The 21,290-nt window shown below is 41.2% G+C and overlaps 1 protein-coding gene across 2 annotated transcripts; it reads left to right on the top strand.

The window, feature by feature from the left end:
• Positions 1-4,277: 4,277 nt before the first annotated feature.
• Positions 4,278-21,061, top strand: COG3 (component of oligomeric golgi complex 3). Of its 2 annotated transcripts, none has more exons than XM_058185810.1 (23): positions 4,278-4,453; positions 5,625-5,771; positions 6,675-6,736; positions 7,165-7,330; positions 7,960-8,034; positions 9,061-9,153; positions 9,997-10,122; positions 11,355-11,435; positions 12,108-12,151; positions 13,536-13,662; positions 14,331-14,422; positions 14,580-14,719; positions 15,375-15,535; positions 16,108-16,213; positions 16,726-16,850; positions 17,017-17,106; positions 17,304-17,424; positions 18,248-18,336; positions 18,430-18,564; positions 18,798-18,873; positions 19,155-19,282; positions 19,762-19,860; positions 20,851-21,061. In XM_058185810.1, exons 1-23 carry the CDS (start codon positions 4,328-4,330, stop codon positions 20,863-20,865), a joined length of 2,424 nt encoding a protein of 807 aa, XP_058041793.1. In that variant the 5' UTR covers positions 4,278-4,327; the 3' UTR covers positions 20,866-21,061. The 2 variants fall into 2 exon arrangements, with proteins under 2 accessions (XP_058041793.1, XP_058041792.1); XM_058185809.1 differs by having other exon boundaries at positions 4,279-4,453; positions 20,108-21,061.
• The last annotated feature ends 229 nt before the right edge of the window (positions 21,062-21,290 follow it).

Here is a 21,290-nt window from a genome sequence, read left to right as displayed (position 1 = left end):
TAAGAAATCATGCAATATTTCAATCAATATTATAATATTTATTTGGTGCTGTTTTTGAACTCACACTTGGCCCTGAGCATCAAAGATTCCAGAAGACATTACAAAATACATCAGTATGATCTTCAGCAAGTTTTATATTCTCACTCTGGAACTCTAGGTGAAGCTCCTTCGCATCACAGAGTTCAGAGCTGAAACAGCGCGCATATAATTCCATCAAAATTGGCTTTTTCATGGATTGTACTAATAACAGAATTCTGTTATGGGGTACTTGATCTCCTGCCGGAGGACACAACCAAGGTATGAGTGATAAAGCTAAGCTGGTGAGCATATTCTTTATTATTAACCCTCCCCAAAGGGAACAAGAATGAAAAGGAAACAAAGAAACTTAGGGTTTCAGCCGCAGTGGGATTATGCTGTCCAAATTGGACAGTAAAACAACAGAATTGGAGGTTGGAATCCATACCATAAAGAACTCCCAGGGTGGGGTTGCCCTAACTCCCTTTCATAATTCCCTGAGATCACTTAAGGAGAAAGAACAGTTGTTTTAAGGACAGAAAAGAGATACGAACTCATTTTAATAAGGCAATCTCTAGTTTTTAATACAATATTGAGTGGGTCTTTCTCTTAACTCTGTCCAGTAAATTACTTGGATGGGCGGCTTAGTAGTTTAGCAGTAGCTCTGTCCAAATACAACAAAAATATTTAAAAGGTAACATGCAAAACAGTCAAGATTACATCTACCCCTCCCAGGCTAAACTTGACATAGTATCTGATATTCAGCGATACCCCAGCTCTGTGGTAACTACGATGTCAGTGGGGAAATTTCCAGGTGTAGAAAGATTCCTTATGTACCCTCAGAATGAAGCATCTAGGTTGACGGAAGATTTCCCCAAATTGGCCAACCATTGAGGACTGGGTCTTCCATAGAGAAGAAGCCAGAAGGACAGCAACCACCATTTTATATCTCACAAATGGAACACAGCTTTTAAAGGCAGGAAAGCATCAAAGGATATCAACTCTACTAGATCACAGTCCTATCAACTTTGTTCTAGCTATGGAGAGAATATCAAGTAAAGATTGGAAAATCATTCAAATTCAGATTCAAATCATTGATTGGTTGGCTTAAATTGGATTCATTTGATTGAACAATTCAGCTATTGGTGATGTGTGGTTTTTACCTACCACTCTGCTGGCACTAAAGAGAATGGCAGAAAGCTGCCGTCACTATGAATTTTGCAGACGTCCCTGTTCCAAAGGATGGTTCACCACTCAGTCAGCATCCTTCTTAAAATGTACGACTGGATCCTTTGTGAAAGTCCATGAGAAAAGCATGAAGGTAATGAAGCTCTTTTGCACCTTGCCTTCCTAGCAACTGGTATCCAGGTCTAATATTCAGAAGATTCCATGCAGCCATTGTGACTAATAGCTACAGGACAACTTATCCTCCATGACATGATCTTGTCACTTGGTCACATCTTACACCATCCTTCATTCCATAAATGAAGGCTGTAGTGCAATTATATATACATTATCAATCACCCATTGTGCATCATGAAGTCACTTAAGGAGGCTTATGGGATGGTGGTGAATTCTACTCTAGTAAGATAAAGGGAGAACTTTAATGGGAACATTTATTTATTTATTTTATTTGTCACATTATATATAAGCATAAGCATGAAATAACTATACGATATATAAGCATATATATAACCATAAGTATGTAATAACTATATGAAATTGTATACAATCAAAGGGAACATTAGGACAGGAACGGTAGGCACTTTGGTGCTCTTATGCACGCCTCTTACAGACCTCTTAGGAATGGGGTGAGGTCAATAGTAGATAGATAAACATCCTCGGAGTTTTTTGCCTGGAAAATTCTGGATGGGCTGGTTCAATAAAACTTTTTCTTGTTTGCTATTAATTAATATTTATCAAATGTAAAACATTTTATCATATGTAAATCTGTTGCATTAATGGCGTTAGTATTTTATTTATTTATTTATTGCATTTGTATACCGCCCTTCTCCCGAAGGACTCAGGGCGGTTAACAGCCAATTTAAAAGATACAATAAATATACAATAAAAACAAAACTAAAATTTATATAAATAGTGGCCAAAATTAAAAACTAAGTAATATAAAAACTAAAACCCCATTTAAAATTACTTAATCAGGCTAGCCCAGCTCAATGGAATAAAAGAGTCTTCCGTTCACGGCAGAAAGTCTGAAGGTCGGGGAGTTGGCGAAGCCCCGGAGGCAGCTCGTTCCAGAGGGCAGGAGCCCCCACAGAGAAGGCCCTACCCCTGGGGGTCGCCAGACGACATTGTTTCACCGACGGCACCCCAAGGAGGCCCTCCCTGTGGGAGCGCACAGGTTGGTGGGAGGCTGTTTGTGGCAGTAGGCGGTCCCGTAAATAGCCCGGTCCTAAGCCATGGAGCGCTTTGAAGATGGTAATCAACATCTTGAATTGCACCCGAAAGACCACCGGAAGCCAGTGCAGCCCACGCAGGATAGGTCTTATATGGGAGCCACGAGGTGCTCCCTCTATCACCCGCGTGGCCGCATTCTGGCCCAGTTGGAGCTTCCGGGTGCTCCAATTAGATTAATATTGAACAACAACCCCCTTTGCAGCATTGAATAGTATTCACTATTAGCCTTGAGATTCATTTGGCCCTGTTTTTTTAAAAAATACAAATAAGTAAACAAACTCTATTGGCCTTGAAACTCATTCTTTCCTGTTTGTCTTTAAATAAATGCTGTTCACATTGGGGCTCATTCAAACGAACATTACGTTTATTCTGAAAAATAAAATGAATACAACTTGTTTCCCATTTTTAATAAATAAATGAATAAGTGTTACTAGTCTTCATACTTGAAAAAAAGATTTAAAAATGCATAAAAATGCTGTTCCTGTCACCTAGAGACCCAATGTTGTTTCCTCTGTTTTTGAGAGCATATGCACCAGAGACAAATTTATTTTTATTTATTTTATTTATTTATTTATTTTATTTTGTCACAACAATATATGTAGGTATCATACAAAAAGATTATATAGTAAATAAACACATATATGGGTAAATATAAGGAGGTATAAGCATATATATAGGAAGAAGAGAAAAACAATAGGACAGGAACAGTAGGCACGTTTGTGCGCTTATGCACGCCCCTTATGGTCCTCTTAGGAATGGGGTGAGGTCAATAGTAGAAAGTTTTTGGTTAAAGCTTTTAGGATTATGAGAAGAGACCACAGAGTCAGGTAAAGTATTCCAAGCACTGATGATTCTGTTACAGAAGTCATATTTTCTGCAATCTAGATTAAAGCGGTTGACATTAAGTTTAAATCTATTAGTTGCTCTAGTATTATTGCAATTAAAGCTGAAGTAGTCTTTGACAGGAAGGACATTACAATAGATGATTCTGTGAGTTAAACTTAGGTCTTGTCGAAGGCGACGGAGTTCCAAGTTTTCTAAGCCTAGGATTTCAAGTCTGGTGGGATAAGGTATTTTATTGTTTTCAGAGGAATGGAGAACTCTTCTTGTAAAATATTTCTGGACACGTTCAATTGTATTGATGTCAGAGATGTGGTGAGGGTTCCAAACAGGTGAGCTGTATTCTAGAATTGGTCTAGCAAATGTTTTATATGCTCTGGTTAGTAGTGTGGTGTTTTTGGAAAAGAAGCTACGCAAAATTAGGTTTACAACTCTTAGAGCTTTTTTTGCTATGTATTTGCAGTGGGCTTTGGCACTTAGATCATTAGATCAAATTCCTTGCGTGTCCAATCACACTGGCCAATAAATTGTATTGTATTGTATGTTGCTAAATAAATAAATACCTAAATAAATGCTATTAGCCTTGAGAGTCCCAGAGGGGATTTTATTTTAAACACAAATGGATTTCTGATTTTTCTTTAAGAAATATCAGAAAGTCCAGTTGCCTTTAAAATAAAACATTTGGGACAACCATGTCGTGTGGATGAATGAGACCCTCCATAGACTTTAGTCTCATTGTTCCTTTTGATTTTGAGGCGCCCCCTCCTCCAAATAGCAACTGAAGGGAAGAGCCATGTTGGGGTACTCTGGGGACCCTGCAGGCATTTCGGGGTGCGAGAAAATGACCCTCATGCAAATAACGGCATTCCAAACAGCTGCAGAGCGGCCTTGAAACCGTCGCCCACGGATCACTCTAACGTTCGCAAGTCTAGGGTCGCGCTCCCCACCCCGCCGGAAGTGGCTCCGCTCTCGGCGGATGTTGGCCTGTTTCGGCTTCCGTAGGCCGCCGGGGTTCTCCTTCCGCCTCGTCGGCGCTGCGGGCTGGCCGGGGCCGAGAATGGCGGCGGAGCGGCTGAGCTGGTGGGAGCGCCCCGAGCGGCCCTTGGCGCCTCTCAGCGAGCGGCAGCGGGACTCGGTGCTGGAACTGCGCGGGGCCTCGCCGGGGCTGCCCCTTCCGCCCGAGGTAGGCAGGCGAAAGCAGATCCCGCCTGGTTCCCCGCCACGCCGGGATGAAATGTTGCCTCGGCTCCCGCTTCGTCTGGATCCTGAGGGAGGGCGGGCGGAGAAGTCAGCGCCGGGGGCCTTGTGCGAAGGGCGGGCTTCCCCTAGCAACGGGCTAGGCAGGAGGAAAGGAGGCCACGCGGAAGCCCCTGGAAAGGGCTGTTGGTAGCGAAGCCCTGGGCTGTCTGTGGGAAGAGATGGGGTGCCCTCCCCTCCCCCCCCTTTTGCAAAGCTGAACTTGGTTGTTTTCTTCGACTTTTCATTACCGAACTAGGTAACATCATCAGATAATGTCATCAAATGTAAGAAGTGCACCTCACTCAATTCGGCCGTGTCATGCGGGAGAATGTGCTGGAGAAAGCAATTATGTTTGGAGGAATTAGTGGTAAAAGGAAACCAGGCCTCCAAAGAAGGCGGTGGCTGGACACCCTCAAAGCTGGCCTCAGCCAGAGCATAAAAGAACTCAAAAGAAGCAGTGCAAGATCAGAAGATGGCCAGAGAATCGCCAAGAGTTGGACACAACCAAATAGCTAACATCGTCATCATCATCATCATCATCATCATCATCATCATCATCAATGGTCTAGAAGGGAGTGGGGTTTGCTCTAGCAAAGCCTCCTATCAGTGATGATGCCTCCTAGTTGGGTCATGAAACATCTGCAAGAAAACCATCAGGCTCAGAGAGCTCCCAGGACCCCTCACTTCAACCCTGCGCTACAAAGATTCTCCTATTATTTCGAAAGCTTACAATATAGAGAAACTGGGGAAAGAAAAGTGAAAATTGTATCAATATTAATTGGAATTTAGGATGTCAAGATTACATGGGTAAAATTATGCAGCTTGCCTTTTTTAGCATGACCTGATTTAATATTACAGTTTGGCTCTTGGACCCTGTGATTCTTATTGCTACTCAAGGATTGTGGTGTATTTATCAGGGTCTGATTCTCCCTTGGTATTTAAATATGACTCGATTTGAATGTGTATATTGTATGTATACATATAGTATTTAAAGACTTTGCTTCAATTTTTTATCACTTAGCAACCAGACATGATTTACTTGTACAATACTGTCAACTGCCAGGAGATTTATAGGCTTCACAGGCTGGGAACTGAATTTTCTTTTCTTTTAACAGCTACCCATAGAAGATTTAAATAGCCTTGTCCAGCCATCATTAACGGTCACCCTGACGGCCACATTGCCAGAGTCTACAGAGAATATTCTCTTGAAAGGATTCTCTTCTTTTGGTATGGAAAATGGAAGAATTGAAACAGCGCAGCAGGTAAAAAAGAAACAAAGAAACAGTAAGCTCTTTCTGATTCTGGTATTATACAAAATACCACAGACTTGAGTGGTTGTGCAGAGATTCCGTTGCAAAAGGAAAAGGTGACTTGGTTCACACAGGAAGAATTTGTGCCTTTCTTTGACTGGCCAGAACCAGGAAAAGACGCCTTTGATTTAAGGCGGTTTGGATGGCTGCAGCAACAAGCAAATTATCTTTTCCTTTTCAGATTCATATCCCCTGCGCAGCTCTAATTACTAATTTGGCCATTAGGTTTCCAATTCCAGTTGGGACTGAAATAAGCAGTTCCTGGATGCCTGGTGCATTTCTCTCTTTTCTTCAGTTGGGTCATTTTGAGGAGTTGGGTGATCTCCTTTGCCCCCAGAACTCCAGAGTGGGCTTCCAAGTGACGTTGATGGAGTAAATTTCACTCCCTTTGGCTTGGGTGAAAAGGAGAGGAAAAATGAATGATGGGATTTGGGAGGGAAGAATTGACAAGTTTATGTGAATAGTAATAATAATAATAGTAATAGTAGGTGACAGCCAGTTTGATGATGTGATTAAGGCACCTGGCTACAAACTGGGAGACACTGAGTTCTAATCCTGCTTTGGTCACAAAGCCAGCTAGTGACCTCCTGTCAACCCCTGGAAGAAGGCAATGCCAAACTGCTTGTGGGAAACCTTGCCAAGAAAAATGCAGGCCCTGATCCAAGAAGTGGATACAGTTGAATGGGAGGGAGGAAATGGAGCTCTCTTCCGATTTTGATTGACATTTGATAAAGCCTTTCCTAAAATATTTCTTCAACATTTTTAAGAGAATAGCAAACAATAATGAGAACAAAATTGTCTGCTTCTTCTGAATTAAGGATGATTTTTAAGAGCTTTGTCCTTTCATTGGTCTAGTTCTTCTCCTGGTTTGATCAACTTCATACACAGATGGATCAAGATGAGGAGACCAAATATCGGTATGTATGTATATATATTTTACTTCCCTTAATTGTAAGGTGAATATGTGTAGTATCCATCAATAATGACTAAAGCAGCTGATATGAGCTTAATTCCTCCAATATCTTGTACACTTAGCATTGATTTCTTCCTTTGTATTCCTTATGTATTCAATAAGGTATTTGGAACTTTAAAGTCATTTTGTATATTCTGTTATTTCTCCGGTTTACACAGAGCTATTTTCTCTTGATTTTTTCAATGAACTTTCTCTTTTTTAACCGTCTCCCACCCCGTGTGTCCTAGTTTCCCCAAATGAACCATAGTACGCATAAAATTATCATACTGCACGCTGTAGCTATACAACAGGCAGTCCAAAATTTGTTTTATCAATTCTCCCATTGCTACTACAAACACTTAAAAGGCGCTGTGGTTTGTGTGTTTCTCCAAGGCTGGCCAGGGCAGCTTATTCTGGATTTGAAGAGCAGTGTGATGCCATACTGAATGATGTGAATTGTGCTCTTCAGCACCTTAAGTCACTGCAGGAACAATACCTCTTTGTCTCAACCAAAACAGGAACCCTGCACGAAGCCTGCGAGCAGCTATTAAAAGAGCAGGTAACCTCAGGGTTGAATGGCAGAAGATAAGCTTAGACTTCTCATGTCCCAAGGCCACAAATGGAGGAACTGATGTTTTGGAGGAGTCTAGTATCATATTCCTCAGACCAGGTATTTTAATAAACTGTTACACAGATAGTGGTCTACCACAGTGAACAAGTAAGAGAAATGGTTATCATAGTTATCTTTTTAACCTGCCTTTTATATATAATTTATATATATATATATTTTTTTTCCACAACAATCACCCTGTGAGGTGGCTTGGACTGAGTGAGAGGGACTGGCCCAAAGACACCCGGCTGCTTTCATGCCAAAGGGAAGCCTGGACCTCCCCATCTCCAGGTTTCTAGGCCAGCACGGATCCTGACATCAAACTGGCACTCGTAGTGCAACGCCTGGATCTGAATTATGAATTAAGAAATGATTGATTAACTTAGTTTTTTACAATAGTGTTATTCTCTTCTGTGTCACACTGTCACACCAAGTTTATATCCAAATGAAATGTTGGGAACCATACTAAAATGCTAATATAAATAACCTATAAATCTGTGATTTTTAAGGGGCAATTCCATGTTGTCTGTGATAACATGCTTTTAATTACCTGCTAATAAATATTTCATTTTTTTTAGTCAGAGCTTGTGGACCTGGCAGAAAATATCCATCAGAAACTGTCCTATTTCATTGAACTGGAAAATATTAATACAGTAGGTACAATTGTTTAGCCTCTCCCCATTTCTTAAAAAAAAACCCAGTCTCTGCATTTGAAGTTCTTTCTAAAAACGTATAATGAAGGTCAATAACTAGTTCTCATTTAATCCTGTTTTACTAGATTGAAATCTAGTGAACAAATACACATAGAACTCATTAAAACTTCGTTTCAAGTAACAAAGGGTAAGATTTTGTTCCTTGGAAGGTTTTAATTTTATCTTTAAAGACAACGAAAGAGGAAAAGCCTAAAATGCATTAAAATGGAAGCGCGAGACAACAGCAGGTAGAAGGTGGAGCATGTGCAAGTTATCTCATTGAAGGAGCTCTCCTTCAGCTGCCCTTCAGAGTTCCCCTGGTGCTGAACGAAGGGGGGGGGACTCACAACGGGCTCCGATCGTTGCAACCACCTTTGCAGTGTCCCCGGGGTCGCCATTGGGGCACTTGGTGGATAATCCAGAGTTACAGAGTCCTGCAGTGACAGGATGGCCCTTCATGACCTTCACAGACAGCTTCAGACAAGCCAGCGGGGGAAACCGGCAGGAGGTGGGAGATGGCAATCCGTCCCCTGGGATGCCACAGCCATGCAGGACTGGTGCCTGAGGACGGCAACTGAGGCTGCCACCGCTGCCCTTCTAAGTCTCAGCCGTGCAATTGCTGCGCTTTAGGGCAGCGGGAATTCCACCTACACCCACAGATCCCTCCTCCTCCTCCTCCAGAGTCCTCCTTTTCTGGTCAGAGCATTTTTGTCTTCCCCTCCTAGAGATACCAGCTGGCATTCTTTCCAAGCCCCTTCAAGGGCTGTGGATTGTGGTTCCTAATTCTTTTATGTTGAAGAGAGGTAGAAAAGTGTGATTAAAAACTCTCATTCCAAAGGGAATATTGAAAGTATTTTAAAAATGGTACAAAATAATGAGTATTTTTTTAAACGCTGGAGAGCATATAGTGTAATAATGGTATCAAATCAAGATTTCTTCGGTTGTGCATTTTTATTGACTTCTATTCTTTGCTTTGCCTCCCATAAGAAATTGAATTCACCGACACTGTCTGTTAGCAGTGAAAGCTTCATCCCGATGCTGAACAAACTGGACGACTGCATAGCCTACGTTTCCTCCCATGTAGGTATTGCTCGTATCCTTATTTTTATTTATTTATTTATTTTTTATTTTATTAGATTTTTATACCGCCCTTCTCCCGAAGGACTCAGGGCGGTGTACAGCCGAAATAAAATACAGAGTATATACAATTAAAAGAAATTAAAAGAAACTATTAATAAATGGCCGATAATTTAAAAATTTACAAATATTTAAAATCTCTAAAACCCCAATTTAAAATCAACTATTTATGCCAGTCCTGCTTGAGTGAATAAGTATGTTTTTAGCTCACGACGAAAGGTCCGAAGATCAGGCACTTGACGTAAGCCAGGGGGGAGTTCGTTCCAGAGCGTCGGTGCTCCCACAGAGAAGGCCCTACCCCTGGGAGCCGCCAGCCGCTTTCAAGGACATTCAGGGCGCTCGCTCCATCTTTTCCATTTTTGTTTATTTTTGCACAGGCTTTGTGTAAAGAGTCACCTAGAGAGTGAGACGGGCAGTGTATACATTGGATAAATAAAAATATTTCATTAATTTCTGTCTGCAGGATAGATGGATCTGTGCCTTACAGGCCAAAGATTATGTTCTTTTACTTTTTTCCAGTAATTGGGTCAAGGGTGTCCAACCTTGGTGACTTTAAGACCTGTGGATGCAGGCTGGGGAATCCTGGGAGTTGAAGTCCAGAGGTCTTAAAAGTTGCCAAGGTTGGAGACCCCTGACTTAGGGCTACGAGGAAAGTGCAGAGGGAACTTTCAACTATCTAGAATGTTTCTGCACATTCAGTTTGAAGCATGAAATCCATCATTCCCTTATTTATTATTTAACTTTTTTTATTTATTGTTCCTCTTCTTATCTTTCCTTCTTTTGCAGCCAAACTTTAGGGACTGCGCTGTGTATTTGGCAAAGTGCAACCAGTGTCTTTCTAAAGCAGTGCATCTTATGAAAGCTTTCACGGTGAACACCTTACAGAACCTCACAAATCAGTTAATGAAAAGGGTAGGCTATCAACTCACGTACATCAATAGTATTAAATCTGTCTTCAAAGAGAATTTCTGCAAAAATTTCTTTGATGGTGCCTTATTGGTGACACAAGGATGGGCAACTTTTTTTGGCAAAATGGTGCATTTTCCTGTGGGATGAAATAAATAACTATCGTTGGTGTTCTCTGTTCACCCAGGACCCCTTTCCATTTTGGTAGGATTCACATTCAGGGCAAAGAGATAGAATAGCAACAGCACTTAGATTTATATACTGCTTCACAGTGCTTTACAGCCCTCTCTAAGCGGTTCACAGAATCAGCATATTACCACCAATAATCTGGGTAGATTTGGAGTCAGAAAAGCCCAAAATAGATCAAACACTTTTTCACAGAACTCTCTCTTCCTAGTTCGACCCTGACCGGCTCGAAGTTGACTCAGCCTTCCATCCTGAGGTAGAAAAAATGAGGTCCCAGATTGTTGAGGGCCATAGGCTGACTCTGTGAACCGCTCAGGGTTGTAAAGCTCTGAAGCGGTATAGAAGTGTTAAGGGCTATTGCTAGGGAAGTCTTAGTTTTTCACTGCAGTTTACTTTTTTGTTGTGCTAGTAGTTTGTGTTTCCAGGTTTTGATCCTTCAGCAGATGCCTCTGCTCTAGAACCAGGGTTTACCTTCGGTTTCTCCTCAGCGCGTGCTTGTGCTTCCCCGGTCTCCTTCAGGGCCTGTCCTTAGGGGCTCCTGAATAGCATGGCTACTTCCCTTCATTGGAGACTTTTCAGGGACACTGTGATGTCACAGATGGGTAGCAGCGGCAGTGGAACTGTGAGGTCACTGGAGGGCGTTATCAGTCTTCATTGGACATTTCAAGGTTGGGCTTCCAAGGAGCAAGAGGTGCCTTAGGCCACCTCTTCACATTTTGGGAAGAAGCTTTCGGCCTTCAAGTGGGTTGCTGGGGAATAGCTTCATTCAGCTACCAGGGATCTCCAATAAAGAGTAATAATAGTAGCTCCTTCTTGGCAACTCCCCGCCCCAAAAATGATGACTGAGACGGAATTTCTAAAAAGCTCTCCTCTAAAATCTCTGAAATTGGCCTCCAGAGTTATTTTCTACAATTGGAAGATTCAGGGTGAAGAAAATACATATATATATAGGCTTTTGGATTCTCTTGTCTTATATGGATTTGTATAATGTTCTCCCCCACCCCCCTATTGTGAAATAGCACAGCATGCAGATAACTTTTTGGTTTTTTTAGGATCCTTCGGTGGCTCCAAATTCAGACAACGCCTTTACATTGTTTTATGTGAAGTTCAGAGCTGCTGCACCCAAAGTCCGGGTAAGTCTAAATAGTAGAGGGTGACTGTCAGAAGGAATACAACATTATTGTGAAAGGCTATTTACTTACTCGTTTTGTTTACATGCGCCTCTACGCCTCCTGGGATACACTGAAGGTTGACAAAGGCACTTAGTGCTGACGGCCACCTTCCGAAACTCTGCCAAAGGTGAAGGGTAGGTGCTAAAAATGCTTCCGTCCCATTAGAAGGCTGCATTATAACCGAAGTCAAAGCTAGCTCTGCCAGCTGCACTAGCAGCTGGTTCATTTTGCATGATCGTAGTTGACAGCCAATAAATCCTCTCTTTATAGATTTGAATCAAACTTTTTGCTACCACTTTGTCCCTGGAATTAGCTGCTTTACTTGATCATATTTGGATTTTCGATTTGGAATTTTATATTCTTTCACTCCTGGGTCATGAAATTATACCGAACCCTTCACCTTTTAAAACACTGGGAAGTTTGAATTAATAAGATTGCAGAGAAAAAACTATTTAGAAGGACAGGAAGATGAGATTTTTCACATGGGAATTTCCTAAATATTTCTTCAGAAATGAGTCTTTTGGAGTGCAGAGAAGATTCTGGGTAACTGAACAGGATCAAAAGAAAACAGTTGAAATGGGAAAACTTTACTTGATGGATCATTTACCTTTTTTTTCCTCCTTGTTTCCCTAGACACTTTTTGAACAAATCGAGCAACGATCTGAGAAAATGCCGGAGTATGTAGACTTATTAGCATTTTATATTAAAATTAATGCAAAATACTGTTCTGTGGATTGAGCCCCAAGAAGGTGCCCTCTGATCCTCGAGCACAGCAGGCCTGGTTGGGGAGACCCCCTTCTGGCCCCAGGAGGTGGTCCCTGGTTTTCCTTGGACCGGGAGGGCGTCCTTTGGCCCCACTACTTCATGGCCTTGCAAGCAACTGAAGTCAGATGAGGATAAGAAAATATATGGTGATTTTTTTAAGTCAATGACAAGCATGCAAGAGAGGAAGTTTGGGAATCAGCCTGTTTCTGTGCGCTTAGAATCCCCTGTGAAGACCCTAATATCTCCTTCAATCACTTTTAGTTTCTGGTCTCCCAATTATTCTCATTGCACTTCTCAAAAATCTGTTCACATTTCTGTGGTTTTGTTTTTGAACCGTATGAGTACTAGGGATCCTTTAAGTCCAGGATAATTTCAGTCTGTTATAATTCCCTCCTCCTGTCCTGGAACCCATAGAAAGAGAAATGACACACCAGAGATATTCCCAAAAGTTGCTGAATTCTGCCTAAGCAGAACCGGGCCACTTTCTTTTCTTTTTAAAAATACTTTTTATTAAAACAGTTTTACACTGCTAGAAGCCAGTGCAGACTGAAATCAGAAGAAAAAAGAATAGGAGAGGAGAAATACAATGTGCAAAAAGGAAAAGAGAAAAAGAAAATGGAGAGAAAGGAAGAGAAATGGAGAAAAAAGAATAGAGAACAGACCCCCAATCTTCCTTGCAACAAGTAGAGGCAGATTAATGGTTCCTCATCCCCTATGAGATTACATGCATAGTTCTGATAATGCTCCCCCCCCAATTCATTTACCAGTCCAAAAATTGCCATTTCTGTCCAGTGTTGGCAAAAAGTCCATAAAGGCTTCTAGAATGTTATAAAACTATTCCATAGTTTAGCCACAATCAACAAAGCCAACTTTATATTCCTTTCTTTTGCTTCTAGCAATGGAATGGAAGCAAGCAATCGTTTGCTAGTTTTTTAAGCTGAAGGTTTGTGTGGTTTTCTCTGCTGGGGATTATTTTTAGGTGACTGGGCAAAGCCGCATCCTGTAAGTGGGTGAGGGCATAGATGGCTGTGTATTCCCAGGGTTTTAAAAAAAAATGAAGATCACTGAAAGGCCTTTAAAATTATTCCTAACCTTGAAAATGGCATGCTTCAGTCACTTCTGGTGGTTGGCTAGATAATTTCAGTCATGTGACTGCAGGCCCCAAAAAGTCATTCACTTTTTACTGCTCATTCTTAGCAGAGAAGAGGCATATAAAATGCATTGAGTTTACTACCTCTAAAATTTAGTTTCTCTCTGAAATTTGTTATTTCTCTCTCTTTTCCCCCCTTTGTCTAGATACCGGCAACTATTAAATGAAATCCACCACTGTTACCTTAATCAGCGAGAACACTTACTGGGGCCTAGTATTACTAGCACTGTCACAGAATTAACTAATCGAAACAACAGAGATCATTGTGCTCTGGTAAAATCATATTTTTTGCTGTTTAACTTACTTTCTTTGTATTTTCATTTTTTAAAATGAACTATTGGCTCCTTTTGAATTTAATAGAAAAATACTTTGCTCACATAAGTATGTTGTTTTTTAGCTTTCAGTGAAATGTGATTTTTTCCCTCAATTTTATCATGCAGCAAGCCTATTTTTTCTTAACAATTCCAAAAGAGATCAAAATTGCCTGGGGAACTTTGATTTTATTTGGCCAATTTGCTTATAGGCAGACACCTTTTTAATTCACTGTGGTTTGAAAGATCCTAGAGAGAGAGAGATAATTATTTAATTAATGTTGGCTAAAATGTGAGTGGCGTGTGTTGAGTAACTGCGTTTCCCAACCTGAGTTGCAATCGTGATTTATATCTTGACTGAAACTGCAAGCAACGTTTCTTTTCATAGCATTGGGTGACAATCCAGTCCATAAATTTAAGGCTTGGACAGTAGAAACAGAGAAGCCAAGGCTGAGCCAGCAATGTGACTTGAGTGCTGCTGTGGTCTGATAGCTCCTGGATTTGCAGTGAACTATTCTTCACTGCCAAGTCAGGAATCCTTGGTACCATTTCAGCATTAGGGGAACCGGTTCAGGGACCATAACCAATATGTCTTAACCTAACTGCGCATCTATTTATGACTGACTTCAGGTACGAAGTGGCTGTGCCTTCATGGTTCATGTGTGCCAGGATGAACATCAGCTTTTTGACGAGTTCTTCACAAAACCAACACCCAAATTGGAGTAGGTGACCCATGTAATATTTTCTTTTATTGGCGAGAAATGACCTATTTTATTCATCCACTTTTAGCTGGATACATTAGGTTTCATTTCTGGGTGGAAAGGGCTGGCCATCTATTAACACTTCTGATCTTTTGGTATGTTTGTTCTTCTTTTTAAGTGAGCTCCTGGAAAAGCTATGCTTGTCTTTATATGATGTCTTCAGGCCACTGATCATCCACGTAATTCATTTGGAAACTTTGTCTGAACTCTGCGGGATCCTTAAAAATGAAATGTTAGAAGATCATGTGCAAAACAACGGTAAGTGTAACAAATAAGAATCAAACAATCAAAATAAGAGCATACATTTTAAACATGACTGGATAGTGTGTACACAGGTAGTCCTCGCTTTGTGACTGATCACTTAGCAACCTTCCAGAGTTACAATAGAACACACATACACACACACACACACTCTGAGCTCCTTACAATCAGTTTCAAAATTATACCCCTGCAGTTATTCACCCTGACATAACTGACTGCAAGGATGTTGTACCACCAATCTTAACATTAGTAACTAACATTAGGTAAATATATACAAATAAAATTGTTCTGGTTTTATTCTTGGAAGTCTATCCATTCTGATGGATAGACTTCCAAATGCAGAGGCAGTTCGTTGTTCCCCAGTTGGAAAATGAAACAGAACGGCAAGTAAAGAACATTTACAATAAGAGATTATTCCTAAATCCAGTTCAGGAACTTTTAGGGCAATGCCATTTTCATCCGGATAGAATCAGTGCAATGTTTCTCAGCCTTGGCAACTTTGAGGACCTGGTGACTTCAATGCCCATAATTCTCCAGCCAGCATGAATTCAGCTGAGAAAGGCTGAAGGCTGAGAAAGCAGCGGTGTAGTCTGTGTTTGATGATAGTTGGGAGAAAGTTGCAGAGAGTGAGAACTTCTAATTCTTTTCACAGTGAAACAGCTGGGTGCTTTTGCTGCTGGAGTGAAGCAGATGTTGGAGGATGTTCAAGAGCGGCTGGTTTACAGGACCCACATCTACATTCAGAGGGACATTCTGGGCTATCAGGCTGCCCCTGGGGACCTGGCGTATCCTGCCAAGTTGGTGATGATGGAGGTAAGTGGGGCGGAGGGGCGGTTTGCAGAGGAAAACAAGGTGCCATCTCAACAAAAGGATGATGAGCCTGGCAAACGCAGCTGGTACATTCGTGTTTTCAAAGTGATGTTAGAATGAGGCCTCAAACGTTGCCATGCTGTCACTGGGCTTGGAGCATCGAACTAGGTTGAGAAGCTCATGAGAAGCTGGCACAAAGTTGTGTCTGTGTGGACAACTAAATCTGTGTAAACATAGAGATAGCCCTCAACTTACAATTGACCTGAAATTTCAATCGTAGGTCGTTAAGCAAAATGCCCACTCTGGAATGGCAGCTTTCTTGTACGCCAATATTGATGGATATTGAACAAAAATGATATTCTCTCACTAAGATTCAGTATAATTTCAGTCAGTGGTTCTGCCACACCAGACGTTATTTTGCAGAAAGATCTTTAACTCCAGAGAGTCAATTCTGTATTGAGTGAGATCAACACGGAGGACAGGGAGAAAGAGCTGGGTTAAGATAATTGTAACGAGTAATAAAATAAGCAAAAGTCTTTTATGGGCTCCTTCACAAAATGGGTTTTTCCTGGTAGCAAATTGCCCGGAGCTTAAAAGAGGAAGAGAAGAAGTGGCCTGCTGAGGCTTCCTTGTCAGCTGCAAAGCAGGAAGATCCAGACAGCTGCAGCGAGGTAAAACTTGGTATGTATGTGCAGTTGTGCAAAGTTGTGTCCTTGGAAAAAGTCTGCTGCTAATAATTGTATTTGGACACCCGAATCTCAGTGTCTAGAAAGCCCAGGAGGGAAACAAACACAAACCACTTCATCGGCTTGGCTGTATGGATCAGTCTCAGGTTTTTCTTTGAAAGATTAGACTAGTTGTTACTTTAGGCTGTCATTTTCTGGACGTTGTTTGGTTTAAAGCATAAAGACCAATTCTTGCTTTGCCTTGAAAGAGCCTGGTGCTTCAATCCAAAGGCATTGAAAACACTCTTGAGATAAGAAGAAAAGGGCAAAACCTTCCTTTTGCTCCTAGTACAGTAGATGTTGTCCTAGGGTGCGATACGGAGATGATCCCTGACTATCGGATGTTTCTTGAGCTTGGCACCTGGAGGTTAGCTGGCTGGGGGATTCCGGGAGTGGAAATCCACACGTCTTCATGTTGCTAAGCCTGAGAACCACTGATCTAAACCACCCCACCTTCTGCATTTGCAGATACGCTGGAACCTTGTACTCCTAGAGCCCATAACGCCGTGTCCCCTGCGGATCTCCACGGGATGTGGTACCCTACTGTGAGGAGGACCCTAGTCTGTCTCTCCAAGCTTTACAGGTGCATTGATGTAAGCAGTTAACACTTCTTCTTTTTATTACATGTGGAAGAACACGAATCTTTTATGAACTTGCCCTTTCAGATTTATGGCCCGATAGGTTCGGGTAAATAAATCACGCTTAACCAGGTAATGTGAGGGTGCCAGCTGTGTAACTTGTGTCCGTCCCCTTCTCCAGGGAACGGTCTTCCAAGGATTGTCGCAGGAGGCGCTATCGGCCTGCATACAGTCCTTGTTGGTGGCTGCAGGTTCTATTGCTCAAAGCAAGGTCAGTTATAAGCACTGGCCAGAAGCGGGAGGAGAGGGGGAGTCATTGGGTGCTGGATTCCAGTGGGGTGGGGGGGGGGGCAGAGGGGTTTGCTCTGGTGAAACAGAGGCCTTGAGGCACTCTGGGTGTCCCCAAAGCTGCTCCTGGTCAGTGCTCTGTGTCCACCTGCCTTGACATCTGATGTTGTTGTATTTTAGACTCAAATCGACGGGCAGCTTTTTCTAATAAAGCACCTTTTGATTCTTCGTGAGCAAATTGCTCCCTTCCACACTGAATTCACAATTAAGGAAATTTCGCTGGATCTGAAGAAAACCAGAGGTATTGAACTGTGTTGAAGGGCTCTAATTTAAGGTGCAGCCCAAATGTAGCAGGGCTGAAAAACCCTTCAGCCAAAGCTCTTCCTCCTGACCGATGCCGGCCCTGCTGGGAAACAAGGCCGGAATGAGGTCGGCTAAATGTACCTTATGATAAGGCTGCCTTAACAGAATCGTGCAGGACTTCCTGCCCTCCGTTGTCCATAGTGGGTATGTTTGGTCAGAAATTGGAATGGGTAGATAGGGAATTGTCCACTGTATGGTTTGAGTACAAAATGCACTTCAGTAAAAACTTACCGATAGGCTGAATGCCTGTGGAGATTCTCAGTCATCCAGGTCAAGCTTGTTCCAGAAAGGCTCCACAAACATCCTGCAGAAAGCACAGCTCCACAACACACTCCTTTCAGCAGTTCCAAGAAGGGTCCCCTCCCATTTGCACTACTCAGGTGACCCTGAGGACACAAGTAAACCTCCAAGTGACCTCAGCGGCTCTCTAAAAGGACGCAAATGACCAGCTGTCTGCAAGGCGTATAAATCCTTCCATTCCCCACCATTCAGTCAGAGCTGAAGAAGCTTCTTGGATGAGAAGTGAAACGTCCTCAAAGAAAAAACAAAGTCCAGTTGCCTCTTGAAAAAGCACCTTTGGGATTATCAACAGACTGGATATTACTAAGAAAACATCAAAATTACATACTGCAATGTGTGGAAAGCCTATGATTTCTATGTGATCTTCAAAATTCGCATGAGAATTCTTAGAAGTTCCATTTGATTTGAATTCATAAAATAAATATTCATAAATATTCCTTAAACCAGTTCTCTTTTCTCAGATGCTGCCTTTAAAATCCTGAATCCCATGACCGTTCCCCAGTTCTTCAGGCTAAGTAGCAACAATGCAATCATACAGTTCTTACTGGAGGTAAAAGAATACTTATTACAAATTTCAGCATGCCTGGGAAAATCACTTTGGGGCATGGGGAATTCTGAAGATCCCTCTGCCTTCTTTTTGTAGGGCACGCCAGAAATAAGAGAGCATTATATTGACTCTAAGAAGGATGTGGACCGACACCTGAAGCTGGCTTGTGAGCAGTTCATTCAGCAGCAGACTAAACAGCTCGTCGAACCCCTGCAGGAATTTCTGTCAAAGGTGTTAAAGTACTAGAAATCCACTATTGTCCACAGTTTGACCTATTTAGGCTTGAAATTCAGTTTTTATTTTGCTTTCTACGAAAGAGAGTAGCTGTGCATGGGCAGATTTGCTTCTGGAGCCCAGTTAAAGCACTCCAGAGCTGAAGAAAGCTTTTGAGCCAACGGAAAGGCTCTCTCTGGGATATCATATATCTATTTAACACCTATTTTCTCTTCTTTTCCCTCCTTCAGGTTTCAGCCTTGACCGCAGTGGCTTCTCAGAGGGGTCCTAAATACAATCTCTCGCAGCAGCCTTGGGCCCAACCAGGTAACTTCTTCCAACATTGGAAAACTCTTCAATCTGCCCATGAGATTGAAGGCTTTTTAAATAGAACCACTGTTGCAGGTTTCATTCGGTAGCTACAACCCACGGGTTTGGGTTGCTCTCCAATTAGCTCTAATCTGTTTTTGATTTATTTATGTAAAATTTAGCATTAATAGAAGAAATGGATTTTGTATTTTAAAGTGGAACCAGTCTTTGGGATTGCTCAAAACTGTTCCAGAAGAAATTCTGTAGCATGAGAGCCTTTGTGTCTGTTTTATTTACAGTGAAGATCAATGACTTGGTGTCGTCAACCTACAAAAGAATAAAAACAAAGTTGCCGCCAACCTTACAGAGTATGTCGCTTTATTTGTCCAATAAGGACACCGAATTCATCTTGTTCAAGCCCGTTAGGGTAGGTCTTTGGGAGCATTGGATGTGACTTGTAAATATGTGCGTAACACATTCACCTTTAGAGCTAACATGCACGGAATTCCTGTTTTCTATTGTCATGCTCACCATCCTTGTTGTCACTGTCAATTATATAATTAACAGTATAATTTATATATAAACCTTGGCAATTTTCAGACAGCCTGGCTGGGAAATTCTGGGAGTTGAAGTCCACACATCCGAAAATTGCCATGTTTGGGAAACCGTGGTCCCTGCCATCTCTCTCCTGCTTCCTCCTTTTTCTTTATAGATCTCAAATGAATGGTCCAAATTGGCCCTTGAATCCCTGGGGCTGCATGTGTGTAGGAGAGAATTGAATGGTGTGACTTAAGTGCTTGTAAGAGTGTGTGAAGGATTGTTGCACAACCTTGGAGCTCAGTATTTGTGCACACGTTGCTTTTAAGATAATGAAGTCACAAGTATTTTTTTTTCTTTTCCATTAAGAATAATATCCAGCAAGTGTTTCAAAAGCTGCATGCGGTCTTAAAAGAAGAATTTAGCAATGAAGATCTCCAGATCATAGCTTGTCCATCAATGGAACAGGTTAGCTAACAGTTTATTTTCTTGTCTTTTTTTTTTAAAAAAAATCTTTCTTTAAGAAAAAAAACTATTTGTCCTTTATTTTGGGAGTAAATTTTTAGGTACAAAAATTTATGGGGAGAATTTAGAAAGGATGGATGGGGGATACGGGTAGTTTTAATTCCTGAAGAAGTAGCAAATGGACATCTGCCTTCTAAATCTTCAAGAAAGTTATTTGTGCTTCTAAAAAAAAACCACTTTTGTCTTTCAGGTAAACCTCCTTTTGTCAGTAACAAAGTAATAACCTGGTAGCCAAATCGCACAACGCTGCTTCATACCATCCATGGTAGTCGGAGGCCACCAGCATGGTTGCCCTTCAGATGGCTTTCGCCTGTGTGCAGAGCTAGTGTTGCTGTTCTGTAAATTCAGAAGCATCCCTAAAGATTCAGAAAAACCGTCTTTTTCCCTGGCAGCAGCTGCCATGATGAAAACAGCCGTCCTCCTTGAATTCCTCTGCTCCATTTCGTATCCAGAGAAGAGTTGCTTTTCCAACTTCCTTAAAATAATTTGGAACAACCCCAATTTGGAGAATGGATGCCTTTTTTTAAAATAATATTTATTAAATTTCCAAACATTAAAATACACAGTACAAAAAAAAACATAATACACAAAAACAAAAAATATAAACAAAGACAGACGCAGAGAATGGATGCCTTTTATTCATAAACTGTACATCAGGACCACTTTGAAGTGTATATAAAAGCCTTCCCCCAAAATTTTTAGTAATATTGCCAATAATGAGCACTATTACATTGTTCATACCTGTCAATAAATCTTCAGACTTTGTAGAGTGTAAATGGTAATGGTGAATTTATGGAAGATGCTATATAACCAGATGGTTGTATAGGTATAGCACTTAATGTAATCTAATTGAGACATCAGTGGGGTGGTTTTCTCTAAAATCTGTATACTGATGAATGCTGACATTGTTCTGTTTTTATTCCTTACAAATAGATTGCCTTGCCTTAAAATTATGTCTACAAGTTATGCAGAAAATATGGTGCAATGGTAATAAATTCCTGTTTAATAGGTTATGACTGAACTAAAATTAATATGGAAAATGTGATGTGGGAAGATTGTAATTGTAATTGAAGTGTAAAGCTGCAAGATCTAGTACAAAAATAGAAACAAACTATTTTTTTCCATAATTAAATCTTTACTTGAATTGGAGCAGTGTGTGTGTTACTGTGAAGTTACAGAAAGACATGCCTTTTCTATAAATTGATTGTTGTGCATTTTTGCCAGGCATGAAGAAGTTGTGAAGTTTGTATTTTACATCTAGTATATATTGTATCATAAATAAGATAAAAAAAATTATATTGTTCAGGGAACCCAGGTAATTTTTAAATGAGGTTTGTTTATACATCTTTCTGTTTAAAATATTTATATTTAGA

This window comes from Ahaetulla prasina, chromosome 5 (assembly GCF_028640845.1).
Source record: "Ahaetulla prasina isolate Xishuangbanna chromosome 5, ASM2864084v1, whole genome shotgun sequence".
Taxonomy (NCBI): domain Eukaryota; kingdom Metazoa; phylum Chordata; class Lepidosauria; order Squamata; family Colubridae; genus Ahaetulla; species Ahaetulla prasina.
This window is presented reverse-complemented; position numbering and strand designations above follow the sequence as displayed.